At 42.0% G+C, this 18,173-nt stretch overlaps 1 protein-coding gene across 1 annotated transcript; it reads left to right on the forward strand.

Annotated features, from left to right (window-relative positions):
- Positions 1 to 10,506: 10,506 nt before the first annotated feature.
- LOC309352631 (P2Y purinoceptor 1-like) lies at positions 10,507 to 15,327 on the forward strand. Its single transcript, XM_081881239.1, has 2 exons — positions 10,507 to 10,769; positions 11,564 to 15,327. Exons 1-2 carry the CDS (start codon positions 10,749 to 10,751, stop codon positions 12,542 to 12,544), a joined length of 1,002 nt encoding a protein of 333 aa, XP_081737365.1. The 5' UTR covers positions 10,507 to 10,748; the 3' UTR covers positions 12,545 to 15,327.
- The last annotated feature ends 2,846 nt before the right edge of the window (positions 15,328 to 18,173 follow it).

Here is an 18,173-nt window from a genome sequence, read left to right on the forward strand (position 1 = left end):
TCACTCAAGGAGAATTATATCAGTTGTGGTCTGAGTGGCAGCAGTGCTTTTTGCATTCTAGCAACCTTTTCAATAGATACTTTTATACTAGTCCACTGAAAGAGCCAAGTTACCAAGTACTGCTGTGGTGTTATATTTTCAGTTAATTCATATGCAAGCACTGGACCCTTGTGCCTTGTAACAACACTTACTAAGGAATGGTGTTGTGCATGTTTGCCTCTATGCCCTTGCTTCTGACAGAGAACTGTAAGTGGTCTAGCACTACCCCGTCTGAGTTTTTGAATTGTGCATAACACTCCTGTCTTAGAGTTTTTGAATTGTGCATCATGTATTGTGCATCTGTTTACCTGTGTATTTTTTTTTAACCTTTCCGTATCCCTGTCTTATCATTGTGTGAGCGCTAGTCTTCTGTTGCATATGGATTATATGCCGTCTTGTGTATACTGGTGGATGAATCCAATGATTATATTTGTAAATTGTTGGTTTATGCATACTGAATCATGGTATATAAATGTCCTGTGATGCCTTTAAGGACTACAAACTTTTATTTATGCTTTTAAAGTAGAAGTTGTGATTTCAAAAATTGCTTTAAATTTTCTTGTGACAACAAACATTCAAGTTTCTTTCCCGATTCTGTGCTGTGCAGTTCTGTACTCAGAAGTAAGTCCCTTTGATTTCAATAAAAAAAATCTCTATTTTAAGAAATACATACAGAATTGCAGCCTTAAGCCCCGCTCCCACATCAGTGGGTTGAATTCAAGCTTGAGTGTAAGAGCATCTGCCTGCCTGCATCCTCTGAATAGTTGGTGCTTTCAGGAGGAGGCTAGAAAGGTGAAGAATTTGAGATTCAATTCTCCCACACTCCTAAACAAGTAATTGGTATTAAACTTGCTTCATGTTTGTCTTACACAGTACAGTCCCAAATCACTAACCACAACTATGTAGAGAGTGTTCTGCTTAATGCAGTATCCTTTTGTGGACAATGGTCCCATTCCAAACAGACATACCTGCAAACATTGAATCAAGCAGTCAGTTACGCTATAATACATACCAACCTTAACTTAGCAGAGCAGAGATCTAACTCCATTTTTTAACCCATCAAGGCTCTGGTAGTGCAATAGGCATATCAGCATGCCTCCCATAACGTCAAAATTGGGTGAAACGAAGAGTACCATATCCTTTCACTCTTATTGTTCGTAATGAGAGGATTTTCAGTGCTGGTGGTTGACTGTGATCAGGGACCCCCCCACCCCCCCACTCCCTACTTTGCTTATTACAGAGAATTAGTCTGCTTTAAGTTTCTAAGTGAACATTTACTAGATGGTTTTTATTGGGCTTTCAGTGCAATTTGTTGATGTTGCCAATTTTAAGCTAAATTTGGGGATCTGGGATGTTTGCCTGGTAGTCTAAGCTTATTCAAATTGTGTCTCATAAACTGATATCTATGGTTAGATGGTTGATCATCAAGCTGATATGTGCAATACTGGGATCTTTAAAAAAAATCAGCTAACTGATGATGGTATTTAAAAGGTGTCTGCAAATAGTGTGTTGCTTGTTTTGTAAATACATTGTTACATGTATTCAACTGATTCTGTGAAAAGTTGACTGTTAATAAAAGGTTTTGTTTACATCCATAGTTCTGTGCAGTTTACCCTATCAGCTGTGTTGCATGCAAGACCATTGTTACTGCTGTGGGGGTTGGAATATTGGGAGATGGAAGTTAGGCACTGCAATGCCTTGTCTCAAAGGGTAGATGAAACTGAATTCCACACCAGTCCAGAAATGGGGAAAACTTGTCTTCATCAAAGGAAAGAAGTGTGTCCTATACAAGAACCAAAGCTGTATAAAGGCTGACAATTGACTTATCTATATTTTATGCCAATTAATATATTTACAGCACCATGTAGGAAATAAGTTTCCTTCAACTCCTTTCCCAAAACCTACAATGGGCACCATGCCCAGAGATTCCCCTTCCATCCCAAACAGGCATTGTGGCCTCTGCAGTTCACCTTCATAACAGCAAATTGCCTTACTTCTACTTGTGGTAGCACAGGGTTACCGCATCACAGTGTACTCAGGTGGTTTTCTTTCATTGTTCTCTCCAGCATCAGCTTCCATTTAAAGAGCCAGGGAAATCAGTTAATGCCAGAGAGAAGGAGGAAGGAAAATGGAGAAAGGACACTCTGTTCTACTGAGGAACCATAACTGAATGACAGCCCTGTGTCTGGAATAAAAGGCAGAGTGAGCTGGAAGGGAGAAATTGCCACTTGCAGCTTACCTGTAGTACCTTTGAGAAATGGCAGATGCTGTGCTAGTATTTCAGAATCTACATGCATCAGAAAAAGAACAAAAATCAACAATGTAGCACTTTAAGGGCTGAAAACCTACAAAGAAAGTAGTATTAGGCCTGTGTGGATTTCAATTTATTGTTAAGATCATCAAGGCAAGCTTTTTTTTTTTTAAGCCTTCCATTTCCCCATGATTCAAGGAATATAAGAAATGATCTAAATGAATTGCACAACATGGATGTTACTTTAAATATATGCTAATGAAATTCGATCAAAGACTTATACAGGACCTGTAGGTGAAGTTGATGTAGTTTAAAAGATGTTGAATCAATATTAGATGAATTAAAGTAATGGTCCTTCAATTAGAGAAAGAGATTAAGTACATTGTGTTTAACGAGAACTGCAAATCGCATTTACAGCAAAACACTGAATTTTTATATGGTGCAGAGGTTGATTCTGTTTTTATTCTTTAATACGCAATTCCTGGACCAGATTATCTCTATGTTGTATTTCATTTTATTGCCTTTACAAGCAAGGTTCATTGTAGAATGTCTGTAATCAGGAATTTTCACATTTTCATTTCCTGGTTTCATTTCTGTCATAAACTTTATCACTGTATACTGGCAGATTCCACAAATAAGAATTCGAAAACAAAACAAGATCATAGGTATCTTAATGCATATATGCTTGTTACCTGTTCACTCCCACTGTTCTTTTCCGGAATCCCAGAGGCTGTCTGTCACAACTTACCTCATCCATGATAAAGAATGGTGATGACTTTCCCTAGGAATAGGTAAGACAAAAGCAGGAAGCATTTGAATTGTCTTGCCACCACAGGGGAGTTCATGATGTTTTTCTTCAAGTGACTTCACAGTTGCCCACAAAGGATTCTTAACTCTAGAAAGCTCTATTGGCCACTGTCCCTTGGCACACGCCCTCTGAGTTCTCAGGAATGCTTCTCTGAATGTATTTGCTTTACACAGCTGCAGCAAACCTAACTGCACCACCACCACACCTTTAATAATGTTCCTGGTCCTCTGAGACAGAACTTGAGAAAGAGCAAGAAGCACTTGAAACAAAGACTATTGATTTCCTTAAACATTCCTCCCCCAAAATACTGACGCTGGAGAGTTTGGGTAAAATAAAACCCTATGATTAAAATCTCAGCATGAGTTCCTGCACACCTCTAGTGCTTACTACTTCCACATATGAGTGCTGCTGGTTATGTGTGTACATGAGAAAGAGGGTGAGAGACAGATGGGAGTCTGACTAAGAAAGAACAGCATCAGGTCACTGAAGGATCTCTTGTTGCTACTTAATCTCTGTACAATGAGTAAAATTCCAAGAAGCACTTCTCTGGTTCATGTCTTCAGAAGTATTGCACCTTTTTTCAAAGCAAGGTTACTGTCTCTTATAAAAATTAACAAGCTCATAAAGCATTTCTTCACTAAATAGTTGGGTATGTTTGGCTTACAGTATTTTGAGTACCTAGCAGCACAGTGGTACCTCTGGTTACATACTTAATTCATTCTGTAACCTGAAACTGTTCTTAACCCGAGGTACCACTTTAGCTAATGGGGCCTCCCACTGCTGCCGCACGATTTCTGTTCTCATCCTGAAGCAAAGTTCTTAACCCGAGGTACTATTTCTGGGTTAGCGGAGTCTGTAACCTGAAGCACCACTGTAATGTTGTGAGATCCCTAGAACTCTGCCATTATGGCCTTTTCTAAATGGATAGAGTACAGCCATATACCCCTTGCTATTGGCAACAGAGCCTTGGGTTGAACATCCTCAAAATAAGATTTTTTTCTTAAAAAAAATAAATTCCCACTTAGCTCTCATTGCATTAGCCTTTGCCGATGAATCACTTTGCTGTGCTGAGCTACACCAAGCAGGGAGAATGTTCTGGGAGGATAGTCTTTAAATAAGAACTGACTGTTTTTACGCAGTTCTGTTGGAAATGAATTAAGAGTACCCCATTAGGGTAGCATTAACAAGGAAAACATGATGAACAAGAGATAGCCCTGTGCTGTGTTTCCACCGTTTTAGGCTTTTATCAGTAGCCTTTGAATAAACATTTGATATTGGCCCATTAGGGAAAAGATCAATAAACACTGTAGTGCTTTAGCTACCCAGTGTTGCTTTCAAGTGTTGCTATCTGCATTGCAGGCTCTCTGTGTATAGCATTAGCTAAGAAGATCAGAGAATAAGAACAATGAACATAGTATTCCTGTGCTATGTAAACCTTTCAGTGTTATAAAAATGGGCAGGTGTGTGTTTACAGGGGGGGGGATCTTGGGGTATGTCCTTCACATTTTTAAAAATCTGCTTAATAATACTCAGCTATTTTTTCCAGGATCAAGCCCACTGGAAGCAACAGATGGATTTATTTCCAGATGTGAAAGATAAAACCTGAGCATATGCTGCTCTTTGCCCTCAAATCTGCAGTTTACTGCAGCAAGCAGATTTGAAGCCAATAGCAGCCAGGGAAAGGTGATTTTCAGCTGGAAATTCTCATGGGAACACAAGCTACCTTGTGGCCTCACTGTTTTATTTTTATTTTTCCAAGAGGTTTTATTTTTCCAGAGTGGCTGATTTTTGAAAGCATTAAGAGCATCACATATGGTTTGTTTCATGGGACCATGTCCATAGTCTTCACATAGCTGAGAAAGAAGCAGAACTGTGGTTTGTTTCCTGGAATAAAGATTTTACTTCACTGGCCTCAAGTGATTTACTGTTTGTGCTGCTGACCTATGCCTAGTTAGACGATTTTATTGCATTAGCCATGTGGCCATAGCATAATATACATAGAAATAACAACATAAAATGGGGGTGGGGAGATAAAAGTGGATGTCGTCCTGGGCGAATACTTTGAAAAAAATGGGGATAACAAAAGTAACAAGGGATTTAAAACATCGAGTGACAGAGAATACAAAAACAAGTTCGATTGTGCGGCGTATCGACTAATTCTGTGGTATTAAAGAAGAAGTTGGTGCCGCTTTCCTCTTCATCACACTAAGCAGGAAGTTAGCTGTCATCTCGGTAATCCAACAGTCAGAATCCTGCAGAAGAAGGGACACTATCCAAGGCTGGATTGGACCTATGCCTAAAATCCATGAAGCCTCCTGGCTGTACTGCTGTTCTTCCTTGCAGTTCTTACCTGTTCACTGCAGACCTTGTCCCCCATCTCTCTTTCTCTCTGATGTGATGGAGCAAAAAAACAAGTGAATAGACAATGGCAACAATGAGGAGGAGGAGGCGGCGGCGATGAGCCCCCTCAGAAAGGGAGGCCCACTGAGATCATTTACCCAAGGACCCCCAAAATTTAGAACTGGCACTGCCAAATGTTTTATTTGGTCAATAGGCAGGAGAACATTTGGAGGAGCGATTTTGATTGGGAAGGTAGTCCAAGGGGAAAGTTACTGCTCTTAGTTGATTTGTAACCCCCCACCCTCCACCTTAGGGACGCAGGTGGCGCTGTGGGTTAAACCACAGAGCCTAGGACTTACCGATCAGAAGGTTGGCAGTTCAAATCCCCGTGACAGGGTGAGCTCCCGTTGCTCGGTCCCTGCTCCTGCCAACCTAGCAGTTCGAAAGCACATCAAAGTGCAAGTAGATAAATAGGTACCACTCTGGCGGGAAGGTAAACGGCGTTTCCGTGCGCTGCTCTGGTTCGCCAGAGCGGCTTTGTCATGCTGGCCACATGACCCGGAAGCTGTATGCCGTCTCCCTCGGCCAATAAAGCGAGATAAGCGCCGCAACCCCAGAGTCGGTCACAACTGGACCTAATGGTCAGGGGTCCCTTTACCTTTACCCTCCACCTTGCTGGTCTTAGTTGATTTGTAGCTCCACATGCCAAGATTTCAGGGCAGGGGGGGGACATTGACAGTTTGGCCCTCAGAAAGCTACAGGAACTACGAGCTATGGGGATCTCGAATGGCAATTTCTCAATATCACCGAACTCAGAAGCCTTTGATGAAGGCCATGATAACTATAGGGATAGTGGTTGAAATAAAATTGTAGTGGAAGATATGGCATCTGACTCTAAATAGAGTCAGCGCCATTGGGTCAAGGCGAGTAAGAAGGTGACATAGTAGATAAAGAACCAGATTTGCATCTTTTCTTGCAATGGCCAAACAGATGTCTTCTGAGAAGCCTGCAAGCAGGACCAGAGCTCTGAAAAACACTCCCCGGTTGTGAGTCCTAACAACTGGCACTCAAAATCATACGGCCTTTGATAGGGGAGATAGAACATGACCATTGATAGTCTTATCCTCCATGAATTTGTCTACACTTATTTTGAAGCCCTCCAAGCTGTTGGCCATCACTACTTCTTGTTGGAGAAAATTCCATAGTTTACATGCTGTGTGAAGAAGGCCTTTCTTTTTGTGTGTGTCATGGCAGGACTTTGGGGCAGTTGGCCAGGGCTCCTCTCAGGAGAATGAGCAGGAGGGCCCCTAAATGCAGCAAGGCTGTCCTACCACATTTTGAAGTGAATGAAGTAATGCACATCATTATTTAAAGGGGGGAAGGGAACTGAACGATCTGAAGTTTACAGCATGTTATTCTTTGAAGGAGAATTATTTGAAAATGATTTACAGATGGTATTTAACACTGAGGTTCGTCAGAAGCAGCTTAGTCCTGCTGGCCACATGACCCGGAAGCTGTATGCCGGCTCCCTTGACCAATAAAGTGAGATGAGCGCCGCAACCCCAGAGTCGGCCACGACTGGACCTAATGGTCAGGGGTCCCTTTACTTTTAGACTTGCTAAGATGTATAAGACTGAATCAGATGAGTGTTGGAGATGCAATGAGGCTGAGGGTAGGTTCTTTCATATGTGGTGGGCCGGTAAAAAAGTATTGGGAAATAATTTATAATGAATTGAAAAAAATGTTGAAAAGTACTTGCCTTTTTGTCCTTTTCGTTGAGGATAATTCAGATGGAAATTCCAATGGGTCAAAAAAGGCTATTTATGTATGCCACTACAGTGGTACCTCGGGTTAAGTACTTAATTCATTCCGGAGGTCTGTTCTTAACCTGAAACTGTTCTTAACCTGAAACACCACTTTAGCTAATGGGGCCTCCTGCTGCCACCGCGCCGCCAGAGCACGATTTCTGTTCTCATCCTGAAGCAAAGTTCTTAACCCGAGGTACTATTTCTGGGTTAGCGGAGTCTGTAACCTGAAGCGTCTGTAGCCTGAAGCGTCTGTAACCTGAAGCATATGTAACCCGAGGTACCACTGTACTGTGGCCCATGTTTCGTTAGCCCCAAAATGGAAAACGAGCGAGGTCCCAACTAAAGAAAAATGGCAGTTTAAACTGATGGAATATGCACAGCTTGCTGACCTAACATATTGAATAAGAGAACAAAAAGAACATACGTTTAAAGAAGATTGGGAAATGTTTCTTGAATATATGGGAGCAAACTCTACACTTGAAAACGTTTGCAGCTTTGAGATAAATTCAACAGTGTAAACAAGTTTTGATGTACGTATTCATGGAATACTGAATGGTTTAGTTAATGTAAAATATGCAGGGATTTATATGTGCAAACTGAACCATGGAAAGAGAAGAAGGGAAGTCCCTGACATTTTAAGGTTGTTTAATGAATATTTTTAATTGTAAAATAGAAGGTTTAATAAAAATTACACACGCACGCACAAATGGGGATATAGGAATATTAAGTCCCATTACTTACCAGCACCATTGATTGTGGGGGTGGGGGAGAGTACTCGATACAGAGTTATAATTTTTGGTTGCATCATGCACAGGCACAAAGGCATTTATCCTAAACAACCCATAAGGAAAGAGGATTTTTTATTATTTACCGCACTGTGTCAAGCATGGCATGGAGAACTGTGTATCACAAATTTCCATGAAATGAACATGCATGTGGAGGAGTGGTGGAAATCACGAATTCCTTTCACCTCATTTAGTTCAGCTGTGTAGGCAGGCAGCTGTCATGCAGCTGAATTAAAACAAAGCAAAACACCCCACTTGTTGGAACTTTCAATAGAACAAAGAAACTGGTACTGTGTGCTTTCCATCACTGCACAATATATTCTTTCAGAGGCACATGTTTTGTTGTTGCCCATTCATGAGTAAAACAGCAGATTTGTTATCCTATGTGGACACAACCTAGTCTGCCAGCATCACTTGGAAATTATTAAAAGCCGTCATGCTTTTCAAACAAAACACCCACTTTTGGTCTCGGTGTTCCACCTTACACAAGTTCCCCTTTTGCAAAAACTATTAGAGCACACTGGTCCCCCTGTGACGCCACTACGACGAGATATGTTCGTGGGCAATGTAAAAAAGCAGAGGAAGAGGGGAACCAAACCAAAAGTGATGTAGTTCTTGTGTAATGGTTGGGTCTCTCCCACAGAAGCGAGACAACTCCGGCAGCAATTAACTCAGGTTTATTGCTCAAAACACACAAATCACTCTGGAGCTCAGTCACTCAGTGTCTGCTTCCAAATTAGCTGTTGCCAAGTCTGAGTTCTGCCCCTTCCTCTTCCCACTTTCAAAGCCCCACTTACACTTCCTTTCCTGTTCACGCCTCTCATTAATTTTTGAGAGCCTACGCGTCTTGGGATAGGCTATTTCCGGTGGCCCTCCCTCTGAGTCCAAGCTTAAACTGTCAGTCTGTGTCTTCTCCCTGGAACTCCCCCCTTCCTTCCCCTTGTTCTCAGAGATCAGGCATCTACTGCAACTTGGCTGCTCCTCCTTTGTTCCACATTCCTGCCTCATTACCTCCTCCTGTCTCTCCAATCTCTCCCCCTCTGTCAGCAATGGGACGCCGCTGACATCTTGTGACATTCAGGCCAGCAGTGTTCCATGTCAGCAAGGGAAGAATTAATCAGACACAGGAACTTGAATATTCAGTAACTAGTGGAAGTCAGTATCCAAGTAATAGCGACTGAGATAGAGAGAATGGGACTATGTGCTGAAGATGTATTTGGGAGACCAAAGTATATCTCTTTGCAGTCTATGTATTTCACTTTCAGTGGGACTCCTGTTGGGGGCAGCTCACGTTGTACCTGCATAACAGCAGGGACTTTGTCTCCATTGGAGTGAATGGCAACTTTCTATGGTACCCACACAGGAACACTATTAGAGCCAGGAGCAATCCTGCCTCTGTTCCTCAATCACAGCAAAGAGGCACGATGTTGGTTTGGTCCTCACCTGTATCCCAGGTTGAATGCCATTTACTTGGTCTCATAAACTCTGCGAGAGCCTCTGAGAACAAAGCTGCTGTCATGCCTCTCTGCATAGCTCCATTCTGGGTTCAGTACAATTATGGTACAGTACAATACCAAGAGGGACGAGGGTGGTGCTGTGGGTTAAACCACAGAGCCTAGGACTTGCCGATTGGAAGGTCGGCGGTTCAAATCCCCACAACGGGGTGAGCTCCTGTTGCTCGGTCCCTGCTCCTGCCAACCTAGCAGTTCAAAAGCACGTCAAAGTGCAAGTAGATAAATAGGTACCGCTCCAGTGGGAAGGTAAACGACATTTCCAAGTGCTGCTCTGGTTCGCCAGAAGTGGCTTAGTCATGCTGGCCAGATAACCCGGAAGCTGCACGCCAGCTCCCTCGGCCAATAAACCGAGATGAGCGCCGCAACCCCAGAGTCGGTCATGACTGGACCTAATGGTCAAGGGTCCCTTTACCTTTACCTTACAATACCTAGATGATGAAGAAGAGATGGAATCCAGGAGTCAGTGGATGTAGCGATTCAAATTTTGGACTAAAACTTGAAAGACCCAGGTTCAAATCCCTGCTCAGCCATGAAATTAACTGGATAACCTTGGGCCAGTCATTATGTCTCAGACTGACCTACCTCCCAGAGTAGTGATGATGAAAAATGGGGGAACCATGTATTGGAGCTCCTTGGAAGGCAGGAGATAAATGAAATTAATAAATAAATCATGATATTTCTTTTTTAAAAGACTCATTCCAAACATAAATAACACATAATGGAATCCTATATTATTATGCTAAATATATCTGTTCTTTCAAAAGAGCTAATAAAAATAATTAAAATAAAACAGTATAGGCTACAGTAATATATGAGAAAGTAGCCAACCATATAAGTATTTAAAAGGAGAACCAGAATGTGCAACTGGTTTATTGTTTTAAAATGCTCCCTCCCCACCACTTCTTTCTTCCTCTGATATTTTTTCTGCATCAGTCAAGAAGCTGAAGAAATCCAGAGAAGTCCCGACTCCCCAGTATATGAGATTCGCTACCTTTGGGAAAGCAAAACAGCTTTAAATTTGCACACCGCATAATCAAATACTCCCCTCCTGTCTCTCATCTACTCCTACCCAGGCATAGAGCTATAACAGCAGCAACATCCCTTGCACATCTGTCATTTCAGGAAGTTGGCCAATCATTCTGGTAAATGAATAATTAACGGCACAGAGAGCATTATGAAATCAGCATAATACATGTAAGGATTATGGAACAGACATCTAGCCAGGTAAGACTATTTTTAGTGTTGTTGTTTTGCTGGACTTGGTGTTGTTCTTAGAATAACAGAGATTTCTGAGACTTACGTTATTGATTATAACTATGTTTGATCATAATTTCTAGCCCAGGGAGAACTATCAGTGATGAGATATTTATAAACACTGTCATTTTTCGTACTGTTTTCCATGCTGTGGATTGATGCTGCTTATTTCACAGACTGGACCTCCTTGATCTTCCAGCTTCACATTCAATTTCCTAGACATTAGCCAATTTACACTTACTTGCATGTACATCGCTTCATTACTCTTGATTACTCAACACTTGATAACTGGTAGTTGGATGTGTAAACGTCGCTGAATTATTATTTTTTAAATGTGACTTACTGAGTAAAATGACAAAGAATCTTGTGGCATCTGAAAGATTAGCATAATTGTTGTAGCATAAACTTTCATGGACTCAAGACTGTCAGCTGCATCTTAAGTCTAACAAAGCCATAGTAGATTTGTTAATCTTTAAGGTGCCATGAGATTCTTGGTTGCTTTTGCTGTGAGAGACTTAGCACAGCTACCCCTCTGGAAATAAGTAATATGAAATTTTGATCTGTGAAAATTCATTCACACATGCAGATTGGCAACTGGTGGTACATTCAACATCTGATGAAAAAGAGTGCATAAAACAGTGCTTGCTTAAATGTTTTTAAGTCCCAAGTAAGGTAGTTAGGTCTGTAGCCATTTTCCTCTTACAAGACTGAGAGATTCTTCTGAGCAAAATGGGAGTCATTTTCCTCATGTTTACTTTTGGCAGAAACCAGAAGCAGACTTTTGTGGAAGTACTGACACCCTCTTAGACACCATCCAAAGGACTCTAATCCCTGGAACCTTCCTTTTCATCCTGGTTGCGGGATTGCTGCTCAACGTCCCCATCATTTGGATCCTTGCTTTCCGCATGAAGCGCTGGAACAGGAGCACAGTTTTCCTCTGCAACTTGGTGTTTGCTGATATCATGTGGATCTTAACCCTTCCCTTCCTGATCTACTATCACCTAAACCAGCTGCACTGGACCTTTGGAGAGAGCTTCTGCAAGATTATACGGACTGCCTATCACCTGTGCTATTACTGCAGCATCCATTTTGTCACCTGCCTGGGCATGGACAGGTACTTGGCCATTGTCCACCCTCTGAAGTCCCTGTGGGTATTAAACAAACAACACTCCCTGCTGATTTCTTCTTCCATCTGGACAGTTACAGGATTGGTTAGCCTGCCAGTTGTTTATGTTGCAGGCACCCAGGCCTGCCCAAACAACAAAACAATTTGCTCCCTCTATGTATTTTCCAGCTCTACCTATATAACCCTCCCCCTGTCTGTGAGCTGCTCAGTTGCAGGGTGCTTACTTCCTTTCACTGCTATTTGTTACTGCTATTGCAGCAGCGTTAGGAAACTCCAAGATACTGGCCTCCAGCGCTTTCAGAAAAGGGAGAAACTCACCAAGCTCATGTATTCAGCCTTGGTCGTTTTTGCTCTTCTCTACTTCCCCTACCACGTCTCACGAAACACTTGCATCCTCCTGAGAGCTGTACGGCCTTCTGCAACCCAGTCTATTCAGCATGCCGACACCTTGTTCCTTGTGGAGATGGCTATCTGCAGCCTGAACACCTGCATCAACCCTCTCTTCTGTTTCCTGGCCGGGGGAGACTTTCGAGAGGAGATCTGCAAATTAGCATCCTCCTTCTGTATCATCAAACGCTGGAGGAATCGACAGCAAGTGGCATGTGTTTATCCCATATAGATCTTCTCCAAAACAAGGGTCTCCTTGACTGAAACAAATCACTTGCAATGAGCGACTGAGTGACCATCAATTGCTCTGAGTGTGTGCATGATAGCTAGCAATAAAAGTAGCAACAAAAATCTAAAACTCTCTCCATCAGTAAGGACCTGCATATCAAAATCCTGAACACTCAAAGTAAATTGGAAATCTAGTCAGTTCCAAAGCTCATTTTTTCAGTATAAACACCGCAAAGGATTTATTATTCAAAACTGGTGGTAGCTTTAATTATTTCTGTACTGTACAACTAAAAATCCAATACCTGTGCTGGTGATAGAGAAATAATCTACTGCTAATTTCCTAAAATGACCTTGTGGCTGGGTTCACAAAGTCTAATTGGGAGTAGAGAAATAAGAGGGTGGGGGAATGTGGGCTAAACACCCTTTGGCCACCTCACATGTAAGGTAAGTGCACCAGAAAGCCTACCATCCACCCATGAAAATCTCACTGAAATTATCTTTCCCATTTGATAATTTTTGGATGCAAGTTAATGGATGGAGAACTCAAGAATTTTTCGACAAACCGCTAGTTCTGCCCCACCAATTATTTTCAGGCAAGAGAGCTCCAGTGCTCACATGACACTCCCCCCTCACCTTCAAAGACTTCTCCTTTTACTTAGCAAAGACATGTGTGCAGAGGAATTGCCTGCCTTTATCAAATTGCTCCTTAAAGTTTAGAAAATTCAAGGTGCTCTAAGGTAACCTGCAGTACGTTATGAAGACAGCACATATACTATGTTTCATTATGGGTGGTGCAATCCCATTTTATGCCCCCTCATTACAGGAACAACTAATGCAGCTTGGTGAATGTAATTAGATGTTGCTCAGTCTTAAGCCTTTGCAGATGACTTGGTATTAACATTAGAACCACTAACCAGTACCAAAGAGGTTATTGAGGAGATAGAACAATTTGGGCAAGTAGCAGGTTTTAAATTGAATAAAAAGAAGACTAAAATGTCAGTCAAAAATATGAAACAAGATTTGGTAGATATGTTGCAGCAACAGTTCGGTATAGAAGTGATTTAAAAAGTCAAAAAATTAGGGATATGGTTAACATCAAAGAATATAGACTTACAAAATAATTATACACCAGTGTGGAATGGAATTAAAAGAGATCTGGAAGTATGGGAGAGGATGAAATTGTCATTTTGGGGAAGGATTTCTGTGATTAAAATGAATGTGCTACCAAAGATGTTATTTTTATTTCAATCAATTCCAATAATCAAGGTGGCAGCAATTTTTAAGGAATGGCAGAAGACAATTTCAAGATATATCTGGCAGGGGAAGAAACCAATAATTCAATATAAGTTGTTAACAGATGTTAAAGAAAGAGGGGACTTCGCTCTGCCAGACCTGAAGTTATATTATGAAGCGGCATGCCTCTGTTGGTTAAAGGAATGGATGTTGTTAGAAGATATAGAGTTGTTGGATTTGGAGGGTTATGATAATAGATTTGGTTGGCACGCATATTTATGGTATAATAAATCAAAAGTCCATAAAGGATTTGGTAACCATATATTCCAAAGATCTCTATTTGAAACATGGGATAGGTATAAAAACCTATTAGAACGTAAAACACCATGGTAGTTATCTCCATTAGAAGCTATGAGTGTGAAATAGCTTTCTCATTTTATCATCAAATCCATTTTCTTTTAAGTCTTAGAAACAACGACTGTAAAATACTGTCCGAAATGTATAAACTACTTTGGAATTTCATTTGAAAGATGAAGAAGTAAAGTCAGTTATGATACATTGGGCCAAAGATTTTGGATATACTGTAATATACAGTTAGAAGATTGGGAGATATTGTGGAAAGAAGGAATAAATTTACAGCATGTAATGTCCTGAAAGAAAATGTGATGAAAATGATGTGTAGATGGTATATTACACCAGTGAAGTTAGCTAAAATGTATAAGAGAAATAATAAAGGTTGGAAATGTAAAGAAAAAGAAGGAACCTTTTACCACATGTGGTGGGAATGTAAAAAAGTAAAAAGCTTCTGGGAAATGATATATAATGAGATGAAAAAAATGTTGAAACATACATTTTTTAAAAAACCAGAAGCATTTTTACTTGGTATTGTAAGTGATGATATTAACAGACAGGACAAAAAACTGTTTTTATATGCAACAACAGCAGCAATTGTACTGTTGGCACAGAAATGGAAACAAGAAGAATTACCGACGAAAGAAGAAAGGCAGACGAAATTAATGGACTATGCAGAATTAGACAAGATGACAGGAAGGATTAGAAACCTGCAGGACCAGAGAATCTCAGAAGACTGGAAGAAATATGTGAACTACCGGTATTTGAAAAGCAACTGTAATCAACACATTGCGCTAGTAGGACTACAAGAAGTTTTGTAAGAAGGAATATATGAAATATTGTAAGGAAGGTTATGATGAGAGAGTCAATAGATAAGATAATTAATAGCAATAGTGAAATTAAGAAATGGAAATTAAGTGGAAAAAATGGAAAAATTTCAGATGTGGTTGACGGAAGTCCAAAAAAATTGTATAAGATGTAACTTATGTTGAATGACTGTTGAAAATGATATATTAAAACACACACACATATATATATGTTGCTCAGTCTTACTTTTCAAACTTCAATATGGATTTTAATTACCTGGGTATTTCCATAAGTCAGAACTAACTTTCACGAGGTCAATGAAAACAAATGTTGTAAGCAAGAGGGATGTTTGTTAATTAAAAATATTTTGCTTTTTATAAAACCCCCAAACAAGAATTTTTTTCCTGCATGTCATTCCCCTGTTTGGAAATGAGAGAAGATTGATTTAGAAGGGTTCATTTAACACCACAGAAAAAGAGATGAAATAGAATGTGAAGCTTCTTCAGCATGTTTCAGATTTGAGAGTAGTGGAAGCAAGGAGATTTCAGTGAAGTAGTGTTAGGAGGAGTGACAGGGCAAAGTTTCCCATGAGGTTTCATACCTGTTCTTGGACTTATTCACAATTAAATTGGGGGGGGGGGCAGATATAGAGGAGGAACAGCCATCATGTTGCTTTCCAGACACTGTTGGACAAGGACTCCACCATCCCTGATCATTGCCCTTGCTGGTAGAGGCAGCTGATAGGAGTTGAAAGTCCAACAACCTCCAAAGGACCACAGGTTCTCCATCCTTGGCTTAAGCAATGCAGAGCAGTGTCTTTGGTATGCACACCTAGTACTTAGATGACCCTGAGAAGCAACTGAAGAGGGCAACCTCTGCCCTTCCTAAATGAGGACTTTCTATAGTCCTAACAACCTCTGCTTGTAAGTTTGTTAGGAATAATCTCATGTGGTTTGAAACACTGAACAGGAGTAATGAGCCCCTGCTACCTTCCCTAAATATAGCCTTTTACTAATCTGACCCAATGGCCAAAGAGTTGAAGACATGGACTGTAGGATGAAAGACTTCTGCTGCAGAACCATTCTGTCTATGTGCTGCTTAGTGATCTTTACAAGGTCATTCTGCATAAGGGCTGAGAAGTCACCCATTCTCTGTTTTGCATCCTCATTTCTCAAGGTGCAGTAGGAATGAAGCCAGGCAGGCGCGGGGTGGGGTGGGGGGGACACCTTTATGTATCACTGACCAAAAATAATCCCTTTGTTATCAAGAGGGAAGACTATTCTGTGCTACTAAGTCTCAAACAAGCAAGAATGAAACCTTTCTCAATAGGTTCACTGACCCCATCCCACCTGCCAGGGCTTGTTCTTCTCAGATTTTCAGAAGAGTTGCTAAGGCCTTTTTATTCCACAGGCTTCTTAGGGTTCTGGGTTAAATTATTTTTAGCTCTCTCTACTGCTGTTGCATTTAAATTCTTTTTTTAAAAAAAGTCTTGCCACTTGTCCTAGTCTTACCACTCTTTTAAAAAACGCAATTGTTCTACGATTTACATTTTAATACAGTTGTGCAGCGAGCCTCCGCGCTTGAACTAGTGTGTCAAAAGGCTAATTGTGCATTTAAAATAAATTGCCAAAACACACACCCAGGGGGAGCCGCTGGGAGGGAGAGTGTGGACAAACATTCCTTATCAACCAGATTTCCTCCTTTCCCATCAGAACAGGTTACAACATGCCAGAAGCAGGGTCTTCTGGCGAGGTGTAGGGTGAGGTGTTGAGAGAGAGAGCGCGCGCGCGAGGGAGAGGAGGGGAGAGGTCACGTGATCCGACGCCAAGATGGCCGCCGCTGCCGCCTTGTTTTGATGAATAATCTCTGTGTAGGGAGGCAGAAGCAGCGTCTGCAGCAGCTGAGGGAGAAGAGTGTGAGGGGGCAGCTCTGAGGGGAGTGTGTTGGTGGCTTGCCGAGAGGTGTAAGGCCAGTCATTGGCGCGGGCTTTCCCCACCACCACCACCCTCCTTCCACACTGCCTCCTTTTCTCTGCAGCCCCAGCCAAGCCAGGCACCTGGAGAATTCAAGGGGCTGAGGTGGAAGAGAAGGTGGCTTAAGCTGGGGCTTCAGGTTAGGCAGCCGATTAAGGGGAGACTGTTGTAATATATAGCTGGTGGCAGGGCGCTGTATTCATATATCTATCTATATATTGAATATACTGTATAGGAGCCAGCAAGCAGCTTGGGGCTTCTACCAGAGGGAGAAAGAGCGGGACCTATCTTATGTGTATATATGGGACTAATAGGGTTTCCTGGGTATACGGAAGGCAGCCTGCGATTGGGAACTGGGGGTAGTGAGCAAGCGGAAGGCTCTCTGCCGTGTTTGGTGGACGGTGAGCAATAGGAGCCTCTTGTGACACGAGGCGGTGTCTTGCTGACCTGGGGAGCTTTCAGGGTTTGTAGGAAGGTCCATAACAGGCGGCAGGGTGCCACTGAGGCTTTAGGACAACTGGGGGACAGTGAGCAGCGAGGTTTCGGTTGGAGGCTGCTTGGGAGGCCACCTGGGGCGCCTGGAGTGTGGAGAAAAAAGGTCAGTGGGACCCAAGGCAGGAAGCAGGAGCTAGGATCCTAGGGGGTTATCGGCAGCTTGGGGTGCCTGTGGAGGGAGGCTTTTAAAGCTTGGGCTACAGTGGAGATAGCTTCAGGTACAGGAAGGGGTAAGGCCTGGAGGTTTAGATAGGAGTGGCTTATGTGTGTGTTCATAATCATTTAGTTGACTAGCAAACCAGAGAGAAACAGCCTCTGCCCAAGAACAGGGGAAGTATATTCTGTGGTGGTGGTCTTTACCTCTGACTATGCAATTCTGAAACGTCCCTAGGGAAAGAGGCAGCACGACAGGATGTCCCTTAAAGACTCTCTCTCCCACAAGCACGCCCCTCAAGGGAAGTACAGAGCTCGCCTTCCCCCAAACTCCTTTCACCATTAAGAGGAAAACAATGGAGGAGCTGAGCGCTGATGAGTTGAACGACGTGGCCCAGGGAGAGAGAGAAAAATAGTGCAAGTGAACAGCTGGCTTCGCAAATGGTGTAAACAGGAACGGTTTGGATTCTTAGATCACGGACTGCAGTTTCTTGAAGATGGACTTCTGGCAAGAGATGGGCTGCACCTCACAACGGTTGGGAGGAATGTTTTTGCCAAAAATCTCAGAAACCTCATCAGGAGGGCTTTAAACTGACTAATGTGGGGGAGGAAGACAGTGCT

This window comes from Podarcis erhardii (assembly GCF_964252035.2).
Source record: "Podarcis erhardii genome assembly, chromosome: 1".
Lineage (NCBI taxonomy): Eukaryota > Metazoa > Chordata > Lepidosauria > Squamata > Lacertidae > Podarcis > Podarcis erhardii.